General features: G+C 40.9%; 1 protein-coding gene across 2 annotated transcripts; it reads right to left on the reverse strand.

The window, feature by feature from the left end:
- Positions 1-47: 47 nt before the first annotated feature.
- LOC122765448 (amyloid-beta A4 protein-like) lies at positions 48-13,746 on the reverse strand. Of its 2 annotated transcripts, XM_044019697.1 has the most exons (18): positions 13,544-13,746; positions 10,672-10,839; positions 10,436-10,565; positions 10,188-10,300; positions 9,766-9,956; positions 9,459-9,688; positions 9,112-9,279; positions 7,485-7,618; positions 7,281-7,355; positions 6,929-7,087; positions 6,536-6,664; positions 6,283-6,382; positions 4,640-4,707; positions 3,463-3,601; positions 3,239-3,292; positions 2,807-2,898; positions 2,577-2,723; positions 48-2,489 (listed from the first exon to the last, which is right to left on the reverse strand). In XM_044019697.1, exons 1-18 carry the CDS (start codon positions 13,601-13,603, stop codon positions 2,388-2,390), a joined length of 2,259 nt encoding a protein of 752 aa, XP_043875632.1. In that variant the 5' UTR covers positions 13,604-13,746; the 3' UTR covers positions 48-2,387. The 2 variants fall into 2 exon arrangements, with proteins under 2 accessions (XP_043875632.1, XP_043875633.1); XM_044019698.1 differs by lacking the exon at positions 9,112-9,279 and having other exon boundaries at positions 13,544-13,745.
- Between the last annotated feature and the right edge of the window lie 3,255 nt (positions 13,747-17,001).

Here is a 17,001-nt window from a genome sequence, read left to right on the forward strand (position 1 = left end):
GCTTTGAATATGATCAAGTCTGAATAAGATTCAAGACAGCCAACCAAAACGTTTTATGTACATTCAAAATTTTATTTATGGTATAATGAGTGTAGAAAGAATTTTCTTACTCTAAGCAAACGTTTCATTTAACTACACACAGAGGAAGGTCACTGAATCAATGAGAAAACAAACAGACTTATTTGTCACTAGCCTTCAAAGACACCCAGTGTAGATGTGATATGTGTTATATATCTGTGGTATAAATGCATGATATGCAAGTCACATTCGTGTTAACTGAAGGTGGCCTAAATAATTTAAATGAGGGGCGAGAGGGAAGTGCTGATGTAAGATGTGGTTTTTCTCCAATTTCTCTTCACCTCTTTGTGAGGACTGTTACTTTACTATAGATGTGAAGATTAAGAAATATCCACCACAGGACAAACGTATGCACTGACTGTACACATATACACAGGAAATGTACAAAAATATAATGTGTGAATGTGAACAAATCCAGAGGAAATTGGACCATCTACAAAACTGCTCTAATGTTTGCAGAGCTGACCGAGAGTCCCGTCTGTTTATCAAATACTCGCATGCAGACCCCAAAATGCTGCACTGTACAATATTGCTGACACAGACAGAAAGAAAGATGGGATAAATATGGGGATTGCGTGGAAAAAAGACAAGGGAAAATTTAACATTGAGAGCTGGATGTCCATCTTCCAAATATGTACAATCAGGAGAGATGGTGGAATGAAACAAATCTGGAATGATAATTTCAGAAAACCTTCCCTGGTTTTCCTTCTAAAAAGAAAGAAACATTGCGCAGCAGTGACAGAGTGAATTGCTATCAGGGACTTAACAGCAATAATATTTGGTAATAATAATCAGACTTCCAAAATGACAGAGTGCATAGAACGCAAACAGTAACACGATCGTCTTCCTTTCGGATACTATTACACTTCATATATTACATACAGTAAGAGCATTTTGCCCATGCAGCTAACACAACAGTGAAGCATGGAGATGAGCTTTAAGAGCCAAGATTCAGTTAAAGCAAGTCTGTGTGACCACAAAGCAGACCAGATTCTGAATACTCTTTCTTCTTCATATCACAAGATCACAAAGAAGACACTACAAATGTACAATCCTGCTAAAATATCTAGTAAGAGGACCGCACCTGAGGACCTCGACATACAGTTAACTGTATCTGTCATCAATATTGCCATGCACTACATATACTTACAGCTATTCTTTGTCTTAATATATTACACATTAAAAAAAACCCAAACATTCAATGTTTTTTTTTAATTAACTTTTACATATTTTGATTATGTTTCTTTTTCTGATATTTTTTCTCGATCCTTTTCTGAAAAACAAACCTGAAACACTTGGGCTGTAACTGTGCAGCTCTGAGAGCCCCTCCTCTCGTTTGCCAGCTCTAAAAGCTGTTATGTCATCAAACAGCACAGCTGTCATCTGAGAGCAGGGGAACAGGAACGTGGTTGGAGGTAAAGGGAGAAAACAGCTGGAGTGATGACGGAGCGACTTGGAATTAATCTGCTAACTAATCAGGTTCACACATTTCTGGTTTCAGCTGCGAGAGCGGGACTGTCGTGACTTAAAATAAATATTCAACAGGGTGGCGGTGGTTCAGTACAAACACTATGAGGTTTTGTTCTCGGTGGCTGGGTTGGGTCGTTAAAACAGGATAACCCTTGTCTGACCAAATGCAGGTGAATGTAAGCTCTGTACAATCAAGGGATCAGGGTATAAGAAGGCTTTGTTCCATGTCAGGTTCCTTTGACTCAAACCTCACACTCATTTCCATGCACAATTAAGTTGTAACTCGACTACTGTACTTGTCGTAGTATACAGGCAATAGCAAGGAATCAGTTGTCTGAATGAAGTATGTCGCTCAATAAACTTGAAAATATTAAATTCTTAAGGCTAACAGAGCATACAATCTGTCTCCTTGCCATGTATCAGCCTGAATTTGGTTGCTTCTTTTAGTTTTGGGTAAAGGCTGGGGGCTGAAACAGTGGCACATGATCAGAGAGTCCAAACCAGGCTTTAATCTGGTCTGACTATATATGTACACATGCTGTCGTAGCTCAAATCCCAATCACGTAATCTGGGTGAGAAATTCGATTCATCACAATTTCAGTCAGACTAACATGTTTGTATATATATTTCAGATGGACTAACACAATCATACATTTTTTCATACATATCATGTAAACATACAGACTGAAACATGGTTTCACGGCTCAACAGAGTGAGAGAGAGAGAGAGACTGAAGCTGTGGAGGCTTAGGGCAAAGGACTCGAGTGGAACAGACCTTGCGAGTGGTGAGAGTGTGTGATTTGGGGACACGCCAGAAGGAAATGTTGATGATGAGTTCTTCAATTCTGCATCTGCTCAAAGAATTTGTAGGTGGGGTTCTCATAGCCGTTCTGCTGCATCCTGGTCAGATGACGCTCCTCTGGTGTCACTGCTGCGTCCACCTAACAAAACACAGATAAAATACAAATGTCAGTGCAACAAAATGTCCAACGGATGAGCAAAAGCACACATCCATTCAGCCCTTTTACCTCAACTACGCCGTGATGAATAGAGGTATACTGTTTCTTCCTCAGCATCACCAAGGTAATGACAATGACAGTTGCTATGACAACCCCTCCAACCATAAGTCCGATAATGGCACCTTTGTTAGACCCCACATCGTCAGCGAAAAACACCTGTTGTTAATGAAAAGAAAAATTATTGATGTGCACAAAGCACAACGCGGAGCAAAATGACAAAGCGCTGTTGGGTTTCATACCAGTTTTTGATGGTAGACTTCATAACCAGCATTTTGCCTTTCTTCCGTCTCCATCCGTACTTCTGGCATCTCCTCTGGCTTCAGGGCAGAGACTGAGAGGACAGGGGGACAGACAATGTAAACATAAAACATGCATAAAGAGGTGCAGTAAGATTATCCTTTCATATGAACAAGACTGTATTTGTATTGGAGGTATTTGCAATTTAAGTTGACATTACACATAATATAAGTAAGTAAATAAGAGAGAGTAATATGCACAAAATTAACACAGTGATGAAAAAACAAAGCTCTTTACAGCACAGCTGTCAGGAACAATTTGGGACTAAGTGTTTTGCCCAGTGAATCCCCGAAACTGGTAGCATTCATTAGCTCATCAGCAAATACGTGACTCCATTGTTGACTTGACCCAGAAATCCACACACACTCACTCACCAGGTCGTGTGGGCAGCCCTCTGTCTGGAATTGGACGAGCATCAACAGGCTCAACTGAAACAGAAATTTAAATACAATTTAGAGGAAATAAGATGAAATGTTCAATTCTATATTATAAATGAATTTGTCTAATTAACAACAAATAAAGTTGTTTCTACTGGGTGAAGAAATTGGTGATTATCTCACTATCAACAATGGTATTTTGGTGTGTGTGCGTGTGTTACCGTGGTTCTCCGTGTTGGGCTGGTTGAAGCTCTCAGGATGAATGAAGCCGAATCCATCCAGGCCAGGGTCCATCGGAGCAGAGCTGTAGGCCTGATCTGGCATCAGAGCGTCATTACCGTAACTCACCCTACCATCCATCTGCAAACACAGAAGAGCATTAATCTGGTTTTTGGGGAGGATTTAAAAAAAAAAAAAAAAGACTATCTGCTTGAAATTAGGACTCAATTTCCACAGTTTTAAGCCACAATACACAAGCCAGTATTAGTGATGTACTAATGCTGGCTTGTGTATTGTGGCTTAAAACTGTGGCGCGTAACTTTTAAATATCACCAATTGTCAGTTACATTCAAACCAAATCAAAATCAAAACCACTGTCAAATGAGCTCACACAATGTTGATTAAGCCCATCAGCTCCATACAACTCTCTGTATTTCAGGAAGTGTTTTTTTTGTTCTGTCAAGACAGACAGAGGCAGCAGAAAGGTTGTGATAGTAACGCGAGACTGCTGCAAACAGGTTGGATCATGACTGAAAACAAAGAAAGTTAAATCTACTGCAGAAAAAACCTGTTATTCAGCAGTTTGATGAGAAATGCTTTTTGTACCCGCCCACCTCCTGCACTGCTGCTGCCGAGGCACAAACACTCCTCAGTCAGGTCTGATAGTATTGCTTGACAGAGCTTTCCAGATGAAGGATGCAGCAAAACAAATAATGTAACATCGTTTCTGTTCACAAAAGCTAAACAGAAGCAGAATCAACGACAAATATCCCCAAAGGTTTAAACACTCAGCAGTTTGATCTTTTTTTATTTACTTTTCAGAGGCAGTGCCCTCCAGGGAGATCACTGTCTTTCAGAGGAATCTGTTTGATTTTTCGGTTTATTTGCCATTATCTGATTACAGTCACCACTGCTTGTGATCAGCTGACCCTCTGAAATACAAACTCCCGCACCGAAGCGTCTCTGATCATGACCGTGTTGACTTTGTCTTTTATCATTCTGAGGGCTAAAGGTGATTCTATTTATATTTGTGTGTGTGTGTGTTTGTGTGTGTGAGAGAGAGGGAGAAAGAGAAAGAGAGACAGAGAGAGAAGGAGAGAGAGAGAGAGAGAGAGAGAGAGAGAGAGAGAGATACAGGACAGACTCTGTGCATATGTGAGTGGGTGCAGCTCCACTCACCCGCCCGTCGCTCTGCAGAGATGAGACTTGCTGAGACAGATCTGTCTGGACTCTCTGCATTATAACCGCTACGGTGGGAAAGAAGAAAGTTAGTGAGGGAGAGAAACAGTGTCATGATAAATGAGGGAAAGGAAGACGGTTAAAAATGCATGCTGAGTTTAGTCCATAGAGTGCCCTGATTACTGCAGACAACCTGCAAAGATGTTGCGATATCAGCATGCCATTCATCACTGGACCCAAGGCTCAGAGTTAAACACATTTCCGTCCGCCCTCAGCACTACAGGAGGTTGCAGGGTAACTTAATTTGTGCACTCTGTGTACCCCAAAGCACATTGATGGTGGTTTAATTAGAACCTCTTTCTCAGTAATAAGCAGATTGAGATACATCTGAGACATCTGTGCTAAATTACAACAGGTTTATGGTCTCCTAAAGCAGATTTTCACAGCATGCTGATGAAAACTTAAATTAATTGATGCATTTTTGGAAAATATGGTGATCCCTCTCTTGATGGAAGTTCAGATAAGTTTCCAACCAATCCATTAAATATGAAGTTACAGTCATGAGTGGAGCACAGTAATGTACCAGGAAACTGACAGGCCGCATCAGCTGCTGCCCATCAGTGGTAGTTTTTCTTTTGTTCACTTTTACATTTACTTTAAATAAGGGAGATGCCCTTCCAAGCACTGTCGACAGGAAGTGGAGTAGCTTTGTTTTGCTTTGTTTGATAAGCTCTTTAAGTTCATACTATTTTGTCCGATGCCTTCTTTTGATAGATGAGGTGAAGTGAAGCCCAATAATTATTATGATGGGAATAACAGTTAACCACCAGGAGACGACTTTGCTGGTTTCCAAAAAAGAAAAGAAAACTCAGTTGAAATAGAGTCTACGGGGAAATGAAACTACTTCTCACTTGATTTAAAACATCATGAAACATTTTCCTGTGGAGTTAATGTTCTCAATCACTACTTTCAGGTCTGCTTCAACAGAACATGTTCCCTTACAGAGGAATATAGATGATAAAACACAGCACATATGAGTGGACACGAGTATGGTCCAGTAGATACCTCGCTGTAGGTTGCTAAACCTATCATGCTGCCAGGGAAAACACAAATCTGGGATGGAGTGGCTCAGTGGTTAAGACCCTACCCTGTGTGCGAAAGACATCATGGTCGCAAGTTTGAGCCCACCCCTGGCTGATTGTACTCAATTCCATTGTAAGTCGCTTTGGATAAAAGCGTCTGCTAAATTACATGTAATGTAATGTAAAAATCTCTAGGTTTCAACTCAGCATTTTGTTTTGCAATTGAAAGACTATGTTCATTTACATGGTATATCCAGTACAGTACATGAATAAAACTTGTGATTTTTAGACGTTGATTTCTCTATAGATTAAACAAACAGTATGTTTGCCTTGTCCCAAAAAATCTGTCTGTCATGCCATTGTGTATAAAAATATAATATCCCATATATCAGTCAATGAGACCAAGTTTGTGTGTGTGTGTTTTTTACAATAAACGGTTTGTATGTATTTAGAATCACTGCTTTTCACAACATCTCGATACAAAGAAGCAAATCCTAAGCAGATATTTAAAAAGCAGCAGTCAAACGCCCAGAAAGAATGAAGTTCAGAGCCAGCACTTACCAACTTGGTTCTGGATCTCATTAGCCACAGCGGGCACTTTGTAGAGCAGACCCAATGACTGATTCATCCTCTCATCTATCACACGTAAATGGGTCAAAACCTAGAGGTCACAAGAAAGTAAAATAGTAAACAATAAGGGTCAAAAAATGTAGCTGTTCTCATTAATAAATCACAATTCTATGTGTGATAATCTACTAGAATACATAATTTAAATGAAAATCATGTTTTGACTTGTGTGTGTAAGGTAAAGTACCTGAGGTCGAATCTGTGCAGCCTTCTTGGGGTCGACTGAGCGGACATGCTCGTAATGTTTAAGCGTGTGCTGCCTGTCCTTCTGTTCTGCACGGACATATTTCTTCAGCAGACTCAATACCTGACGGGGCTGGAGGAGTTTGTGGCATTAGTGAGGTTATTACTCTTACAAATCCCTTTTAAAAACAAGCGTTATACATAAAACATCAGCATGTTGCTTGCCAGTTGCGACAGCAGAGTAGTGTGAAAAATTACAAAGAAAGCTTTTGTGAGCTGTGTTTGAACTCAACCATTAAATGATTGCATGTGCACACACCCATGATGCGACAGGTCTATAATGTCTCCATTGAAAAGTGCAAAGGTGTATTTGTGGATATTTGTAAATATGAAGTACCCATGGAGGGCTGGCCTGTAGGGCACTCAGGTAATTTTCCAGAGCCTGGCGTCTGCGGCTGTTGAGCAGAGCTTCCACCCGCGCCATGTGGGTTTCTACCAGCTGCTGTCTCTCTCCTGCTGCCTCCTGCTCCAGAGCCTCCACCTTCTGCTGGAAGTGCTGCAGAGCAAAGATGGCACGACACAGACAGTAACCATGGTTATCAAGGGGTGTAAGAAAATATTGAAATGCATGATACTGTATAAACTGTTTGAAGTACTATATTAATATGGAAATATTTATAAATACTCTTGCCAATAATGATCATTGATTCATGGTTCACTGTGTGATTAATGTGTGGTGCATGGTCTACCTGGATGACAGCTTTCTTATCAGCACGAGGAAGGTTCTTGGCTTGTCTCTCTGCCTCCTCCCACTCCCTCATCACCTAGCCACAAAAGTGTGTCATGTCAGAGAGAGAAGCAACCATTTCATTTCTTTGTAACATCAGACCACATGTCTGGACTTCTGGACAAGGAGAAATGTGGAGGCCAAACGTGCACAAACACACACAAACCTGGGACATCTTTTCACGATGTTTGGCCTCCAGGCTTTCCTTGGCTTTCTGGAAGTCCGTGTGTTCACTGTCGTCACCAGGAGATTCAAGATACTTATCCACTGCGTCTGCAGAACTGGGGGCCATAGTGGGCACTGAGGGAGAACAATGAGAGAGGTGTCAAAAGGTAAAAAACTGTAAAATGTGAGTTGAACAAGTCACATAATAAAAGTACAAGTAAAAGGGATGCAAGAAAATCTAGATGCAGTTAAAACACAAAGAGCAAACTGTAGAGGCAACATTGGAGTTTCAATTCAAGAAAGACAGACACACAACGCATACACTGAAAAGAGAGTAAGACCTGCAATAAATTGAACCACATATTAATTCAAATATCATAGGTTAGGCACACACAGCAAACTGCTGTAATGAAAGACAGGCGGTTTAACAAAGACAGGCGATTAGAGGGGAGAAAGGGTGAAAGGGTTTCCCAGTGTAAGCGTGTTTATGTGTTGTTGTTTAATGTGGGAGTCTGGAGATTAGATGAAAACTGTTGAGTCAGGATCAGGGTAGTTGCTGCACCTCTCAGTGGTGCGAAGCTTCTCTGGGTGGAAACAGCGAATCAACCCATTAAGCTTTAACAACACTCCCTGTTCTCTCTCTCACACACACACAGACACACACACACACACAAAAAAAGACAGATTGGTAACACTGTTACAAACCCACAAATCCCAGGTCAGACTACTAGACAGACACAAGACCTCGTAACTGCGTAGTGCACTGTAGGTATGCAAGCACATGTGTTATAAATACATGCACATACACATTTATGGTTCAGTATTTACTCATCCACATGCTGAAAGATGTATCCCATAGTACTACTGGTTAGAAAATGATGAAAAAAGTTAAATTATATGGAGGAGGATGATTGCTTCATGTGAGCGTGACAGGGAGTGCATCATGGCTGCTTTCCAACAACAACACTCATTAAACCGCTCGCCAATGTTTTCCATTTTATTTTCCTTTCGCAGCAGTGTTCAAACATCAAAACACTAACAGCCCTAGTTATTTAAAATGGCAGATCTTTTTGAAAAGGAGTACTCTGTATATTAATCCATGACTTAAAATAGTCTTCATCAGATTCTCTACTGACTTCTCTTTAAGTAATACTTGCTAAACCTGCAAACGACTGCAGTTTTAGTAAATATTAACTCATTGTTTTCAATTTAAATAGTTGGGAATCTGTCTTGAGTTGGAAGAGAAGACTGATCTGGTACCATAAGCCAGTTAGCTTAGTTTAGCAACAAAAAATAGTCAGACTTCAGTTATTATGCTGAACTAGCGGCGGGTGCAGCTTCATATTCATAAAAACACAAAAGTGGTATAAAGCTTCTTTACAAACCCTTAGCCAAAAAAAAACTACAAACCGCATGACATTTGCTAACCACAACAGGACATGATCCTGCAATGCTCAACACAAGGCGAGATAATGAGCAACCAAAGTGGTTAAAAGCCATCCGACACTCAAGATAGAGCGAGACAGAGAAAGTGAATGAGACATAGAGACGATCAACGGCAGCCTGAGGACAGGAATCAGGCTTGTGTTGTGGACCGGGGTTAAGACGGCTCTGGTCCCGGGACTTACACGAGCTGCTGCAGACAGCTAGGCAGTACTCCTCCGATTCAAAGTTATTCCTGTTGCCCCCACAGCCCCCAAACAAGAAGGGAGCACAGCGGCCCTTCTTAGGCACGAAGTACCATCGCTCCAGCATGGCATGACAAGGGCCTGACTCAGCACGAGCCCAACACACAGCTGAGATATGTGCACACAGGCAAACGCAAAATAAAACATTAATGAAAAACTGTGAGCTTCTGAAGTCAAAGGAAAACATACAAATGCCATGTTATCTAACTAGAAAACAAGACATAACAACAAATAACCGTGGGCTGTACTCAAATAAACAACGAGTCTGTCCTTGATAGCTTTCTTACCTCGGACAACTTCTTCAACTGATTCAGTGGTAGTGGTGGTAGTGGTTGTCATGGCAATGTTAGCATTCCGCTCATCGCTATCCCGCTCATCTGTCACGCCGTCTTCCTCGATATCCTCTTCATCTTCATCGCCATCTCCATTTTCATCCCCTTCAAATGTTTCCATCTGTTCATCCTCGTCTTCATCATCCTCTGTGGTGGCAGGCTCAGTGTCTGCCGGACGTGACATGCTGCAAAGACAACATCTCGTTAAATATTTGAGTTCACTAGTGTCTGTGTGAATGTGTGTGGTGCTGAATGCCCTCACCTGTTATCGGTGTATTCAGTCTCAGCTCCCCCCCACCACACATCCGACTCCTGTCCCTCTACCTCTGTGCTGTCAGACTCCCGTTCCGCCTCAGATGGACAGCAGACAAACTCTACTCCTCGGAAACGGTCGATGCCACATGGCAACAGCATTCCGTAGTCATGGAGATTCATAGTGCGGTCTCCACAGGACTAATTTCAATAACAGACACAAATCATACTTTCCAACATTGCTTCTCATATCTGAACGACATGAAACCTCAGGACTCTCATGTACGTTAATGAATCATTAAATAAACAATAACAAAAAAAAAAGAAAAATAGGAAAGGTAGTGACAACAGTTGAGGATAATAGGATCACCACCACATACAATATGAAGTTTATATAGTGAGATAAAAGATGATCTTGTTGTTTCTTCTCACCTCTTTGGCTACAGTGTGCCAGTGCAGGTGGCTCTCACACTGGTCCATACGCTCCTGGTGCAGGAACTTACACTTGTCGGGAACGAGAAGGGCATCGCTCACAAACTCCCCGACTGCAAAAATGAATACGGTCTTGTTCTTCAATTGGAGTAATTTTGTAAACTTATTCACACATGTGCAATCATACACACACACACACACACACACACATCTAGTAAAAATACACTCAAATCAGTAAAACTGCTTACCCAGGCAGCGATACGGCACCACAATGTGCGTATGACTGCGGTTTTGCTTGCGACCTTTCTTGCTCCAGTTCTGGATGCTCACAGGCTGGTTGGCTTCCACAACATTTGTGATCTGCAAGTCTGGATACACCTGGAGCACAGTGAGAGATGGTTCTGTTTGTCTATTCTATGCTGTTCTGCCACCACCCACCTCCCTCTCCTTTTCTCTGCACTGCTGTCTCACTCTGCTTAAATACCTCTTGGCAGTACTGCAGGATGCCCTCCTTGGTGCCAATGCAGCTCTTGGTGCCCGAAGGGTCAGGCTCCCATTTGCCACTCTGCACATTGATGTGCATGTTGAGCTTTCCACAGAACATGGCCACCTGGGGCTCAGTTAGCAAACCCACAGAGTCATCTCCTGGCACCTGGACAAAGTGACAAAAGAGGAGAATACTTATTTGTACATAGATGGCTAATCATAATTAAACCCCTAGCTTATGTATCTATAGATCCTTTCTATTCATTGTATGCCCTTTCATAATCCTGGACATACATCGTTTTTTATGTGGTGCTAGTATTAGTGAATCATAAGGATCAAGACCCTTTTAAATAACTCCACAATATTACTGTGCATTTAGGTTATTATATAAAATAAATGCTGAAATAACTACTGCCTTGGCAAGAGTATATGTCAATATCATTCCCTTGAGCCCATAAGCCAGAGAGCTACGCATTACAGCTACAGGGAAGCACATGTGCTCTTTGTTAAGTTTGCTTAACAAAGGCTTTGTTTAATCCCTATATGAAAGTACAAATTACGTGTAGGAAAGACAATATAGCCTACTATTACAATAAGAAGAAATAGCAAAACTACTGAATGCAGCTTTTAGTGATTGTGGTGTTGCAGAATATGTACCTGTGAGTCAGGGTCGAATAGCCAATTGTTCCTCTCTGCTCAAGCAACTTGTGATGTTATTGCATCATGATATCCCTCATATATTACAATGCATGGTTATTTTTTATGTGAAATGAAATTGAGGCTTGGTTACGCAGGCAGTGCTATGCAAATGTATATTATAAGTTACACAAAATCAAAGCACCAACGCACTTTATGTAGTGTACCTGTAAGGACAAGCAATTTCAAGCTACAATATACAGTCCAGGACTTGATATTATAAATACTAGAGAACTTGGCCTATATTGACATAACCATTATTAACACTTGTCCTTGAATGCTTCTTCATGTGTCCTGCAATTTGTCAATTTAAAGAGATGGTTGAGTTTTTTTTTTTTAATGAGGGTTGTATGAGGTGCTGATGCGTTAGGCAGCATTCATCCCACTGCCCGTTTGGAGGGGCACACAAGAGAACCAGAACATGATTTGTCTATTTTTTTGATGTGAATAGGACAGCAGAGAAAACAGCGGTGTTGTAGCCCTGTGAAAACAGTCAAACAACATACTATATTTTGAATCGTTTCAGCAGTTTACCATGATATCATACAGCCTTTTCCTATGGCACTATATTTTCTCAACATATTTTTACATGCAAATTGGACACTCTAAATTAACCGTAGGTTTAAGTGTGAGAGTGGGTGGCTGTTTGTCTCTGTTATGGACTGGTGACCTGTCCAGGTGTACCCCGCCTGTCGCCCTATGCCAGCTGGGATTGGCACCAGTGCCTGCCGCAACCCTCATGTGGGGATAGAGTGGTAGAAGATGGATGGATGGATGGATGGATTCTTACATTCAAAACACAACAGTGGGAGTGCTGAGTGTTCTCATGGCAGTACACTACAGCTGTTGGGGTAAAAAAGTCTGAGAGAGAAACCACTGAAAATATAGTGTAAAGATAGAACGTTCTAGATCTTCTTCTGTAGGGCAAATACATTTCTCTCTGGTCACAGCAAAACATTATACTATCAACTCTACTACCTCATACACCCCCACTTCAAAAAGCCTGTACCAACCCTTTAACAATTTTCACTGCAGCCCACAGAGGTTTTGGCTGGGAAAACTACAGCTGGTAAAGTTTTTTTTTTTTTGTCTTTTTTCATAACAGCCACAAAAATATGCATAACCATGAGTGCTCTCTATGTAAAATCAACTGCACTTTGGTCCTTGCTGATCCTGTTTCCAGTTGATCCTTAGCTGAGCATTTGTCTGTGGTCCAGCAGCAGCACCAGTAAGCTCCAGGCGCCATCTTGCCTATGTCAAACTAGAACGTCTGCATCCTTTCCCCCACAATTTCCCTCAGCAATCTCACCAACCTTCAGCTCCACCGCAGCTGGATTAAGGTCTCCTTATTAGCAGAGCTAAAAACTAATGTCGGCATCAAAGGACATAGATTATTCTTTTCAGCTCAGGAGCTTGTGTTCTATTAGACATACTCGTAAACGGGTCAATTATCGGGTTTGTTTGAACCCGCCAACATGTATCAACTATGACTGACTGATTTATGTGAGCAGGAAATTATTTTAATCCGTGTGATTTTCTAGAGTAAAAAAAATAGCGAATGCGTAGATCGCTAAGCTCTATTTACTGCATTAGCTAGGCCATTTAACTTAGCTGTATACTAGCCATACAACTAATTATAACAATAGCTATTATGAAAAAGAACGTTGTAACTCAACCGAGTTTTAAAAATAATCTAATATAGACAAACAAAAACATGTCAGGTCCGAGCTGTCAATCACTGACATCTGACAGCAGGCCCGAGTCGCTTCGGGTTTGCTAAATCTGCGCAGTAAATATGTATCTACTGTAAAAACACAACGTGTCAGTGAAGTCTTAAAAATAAATGTGAGGCACACTTAGCTACAATGGATGAGTAATATGTTCGGTGCTAGTGTTATCTATGGCAATAGCACGGTTGTAACACAGATGCAAATAACTGACGATATGTTATAATTCACGCACTAACATCGGTTTCGTGTTAATTTAAAACCGTTACTTTAGCACACCTCTCACCGTCTGTCTGCCTGTCTGTTTGTCTGTGTATGACACGGTGGATGGAGACCGGTGCCAGGTGCCTGGTACCGCTACAGGCCCGCCAGCACGCCCGCCCGCCGCAGTTGAGCGGAGCCAGCAGTGAACGGATCCCCCCGCAGATTTCTCCGGTGTTCACTCACCTCGGATGAAAGCGTCAAGGTCGCCACCAGTAACAGCAATAACGCCGTGTGCTCTCCCATGCCGTCCTCCTGCTGTCCAGCTCTCCCGTTGTGTTCACTATTTTCCAGTTAATGATAAATGTCTGGGCAGATGGTTACGTGTGTCGAAACTGCGAAAGCTAATGTGTTCTGAACCCAGTACCGATCCCGTTGCTCCCTCCTCCCAACATGGTGATGACGTGACATCATAGTTGAGGGATTGTATTGGGGCGGGGTGAGGAAGTGCGCGTGCACGCGTCCGTGCGTGCGTGTGTATGTAAGTGCTGTTTTGTAAGCTGGGGCCTTATGAGGTATACTGTATGTATAAAGTATGAAGAACTAAATTTGTCATTGGGGGTTTTGGCACAGCACATGTACCTAAGCAAGAAGCAACATAGGAAGAAGCAATAAACCTGCTTTACTCATAATAAGATTTCGAGCATAAACGCCACATTAACCAGGGCTGTTTCTAGCTTTGTGAAAGCCCTATGCAAGATGTTGTAGGGGGCCCTAGTTTGCTACAACGAAGAGATTCCTAACCCTTTAGATCACATGTGTCAAACTGGTGGCCCTCCACTGTGCAAGGTGATGGAATAGAGACAGAACATAAGACTAAATGTATTTGCCGGCAATATTTTTATAATAGTAATAAGACATTCGGTTGTAATCATTGCTTTATTTAATGTATTACACTCAACATGAAATGACATATATTTAAGCTGTTTTAATCACAATTATCCTCCGTTTTTGTGCATCATAAATATGTTTTTATTGTGAATCATTTTATATCAATACAAGCACTTGTACTTTGCAATTCTGTCTAATATCATAATGAATATCTTATATTGCCCAGTTGTTTTTTTCCACTTTTTTTCCTCTATGTTGGCCCCGCTTGACCAGACTAGATGCTCATTGGCCCCCAGGTCATTTGAGTTTGACACCCCTGCTTTAGATCCTGGGTGCCCAACCAGTGGTCGATCACAGACTAATTATCAGTTGATCGTGAGATGTAGCCAAACAAGGGAAATAAAACTCTTTAATACTTAATCATCTCTTTGGTCATATTTTTCTCTTGGCTGTGCTGCACCAACGTCACGCCCCCCTCTCCATTGTGGCTGTCAGGTAGAGTTTAGAATCTCAAGGTCAGGACTGACAGCTCTAAAAAGTCACCTCTGCTTGTCAGAACAACACATCACCTGCGCTCTCTCTCGACTCTCTCGTCATGTAGCCTCATATTAAAATTAAACATCTTAAATTGAGCCACTGATAATACAAGGAAAACAACAATCCTCAATATGTCAATAAATAAATGTGCAAGAACACTCAAACCCCTTTTTGGATCTGTTAGTGTTTTGGATCATTTTGGATCTGTTATTGTTTGTTTGGCCACTGCACATGATAAACAGAAATCAACATGACTGTTGCCTGAATTAAAAAATATAATAAACCAGCATTGTATTTTTAAAGGAAACATAAAACTACTGTATATAACCTAATCAAACTACTTCATCAGCTGTGTATTAACCATCCACGCCACATCACAAACAAATGCCTTACCTTTATCCTTTGACCTTTCTCCGTTTTCTTCTTCTTTCATTTTTCTGCCCCACTAGAATAAATTCTTTTTGATGCCAATAATATCCTCACTAATGGGAATGATGGGTTGCTGTCAATCATTCCCATCATACCTGTCAGACACAGCAGAGGTCACTCACTGTGACAGTCCAGTCCAATGATTTTGACCTAATTATGCCACAAAAACACCAGTTACAGTTTATTGTCGTAATATTTACATCTTAGATCCATTTATTTTTTTATAAGCATTTAAGGAATTTAATAAACACATGAGACAACTACCGATAAAGACAGGTCATTTTAATTCTCCTCAGAATAGGCTGAACATGCTGCTTTGGGTCCCCCTGGTTGGGGCACTATGCAAATGCAATTTCTTGCTATGGTTGTGATCTTAACACTCAGTATGTTAACATGACATTAGATAAAAACTAATTATTCTGTCTGTAAGTACTAATAAAACTGGACTTTTTAAATTAGAATTCAACTAAATAGTTTAAATGAATTAGTTTGATTTGCACCTACAGTACATTGATAGTGAATTTGACCTCGTCCTTTTGACTCAACAGTGAACAGGAGCACAAGAGCACTGGGCAGCACTCGGTGCCTCTGCGAATAATGGTACAGAATTCAGGCTGATACATTTTTATGTATGGCAGTTGTGCAATTGTGTTTATTGCTTGAAAAACAATGTTGTAATACTGTATATCAGAGGTGATTGCTCTTAGGCAGTATTTACATTTCATCACTGAAGGTGTGCTAGAATGCGATCAACGATATGACTAGTTCATTGAGAATCAACTGTTTATCATAAATCGTTGGACATGATTTTATTCTCATGCATTCGCGTGGCAGCACTGTGCATTAAAAGGCTCAGCTTCAATTGATCTCTATGAGTCTATGAGCTTTCTTTTTTACTGCTGTGAGCGAGATGGTGCTTGAATAAATGTGGCAACATTTTCACTTCCAGGGAAGCTCAGTCTCTGAGAGTCAATAGGGCAGTGGGAAATATAGCCCATTTCTGTTTGTAGACATTATACACTGTAAATAAAAACGCTATTATAGCATTTCTTGGGGGCCTGTTGCACGAAAGTAGAATGAAAGATATGTGAGAAAACAGGCCTTAACCTATGCCACTGGATTCATCCTGGCTTAGTCCGTTGCACAAAGGTCAAACCAAGATGAGAACTTGGTCAAGCCAGGTGTAACTTATCCTGGTATAAGTGCGCATTCACAGCTCTTTAAAGTTGACTAGCTAGAAATAAAAAATATAGATAGAAATAAAAGATGTGTGTCACCAAGTGAAGTTAAAGATTAAACAATTCATTCAACAGCAATGCAGTCATTTATAATATGATCAGAGAACATGAGCTGGCTGAACTGACTGAATGCATACGCAGCCCCAATATAAATACTTACATAGCTTATTTGAGCAAAATAACAGTTTTTATACTGTTCTGTACTGTTTTATGCTGTTCTACGCTGTAAACTAAGGTTGCTTTCTTTGACTTCATCGGGATTTCATGTAAAAAAAAAAAAGCAGCGGTATCCTAATAAAACTTAAAAAAGGAAAAAACACAATTTATGTAATTTCGTGTATGGAGGGCATTTGATGTAGATCTCTGTTCAGTCCAGTGACCAATTACACAAGAGAAAACTGTAACACAACATGAGTTTTCCTACTGCGACTGTAAGGAAATGGGATTTGTGACATGTGTGTTCTATAGCAGTTTATGGCCAGTAGAAGGTGCTATAGGGTGAGACAAACGAGAACCACCACTGTGTGTGTGCGTGTGTGTGTTGTGTGTGTGTGTGCAGTCTGTCATGTCCAGCTGGTCCACGTTGTGACTGTAAATGTACTGCATCAA

The sequence above is a fragment of the Solea senegalensis genome, linkage group LG2 (genome assembly GCF_019176455.1).
Source record: "Solea senegalensis isolate Sse05_10M linkage group LG2, IFAPA_SoseM_1, whole genome shotgun sequence".
Classification (NCBI taxonomy): Eukaryota; Metazoa; Chordata; class Actinopteri; order Pleuronectiformes; family Soleidae; genus Solea; species Solea senegalensis.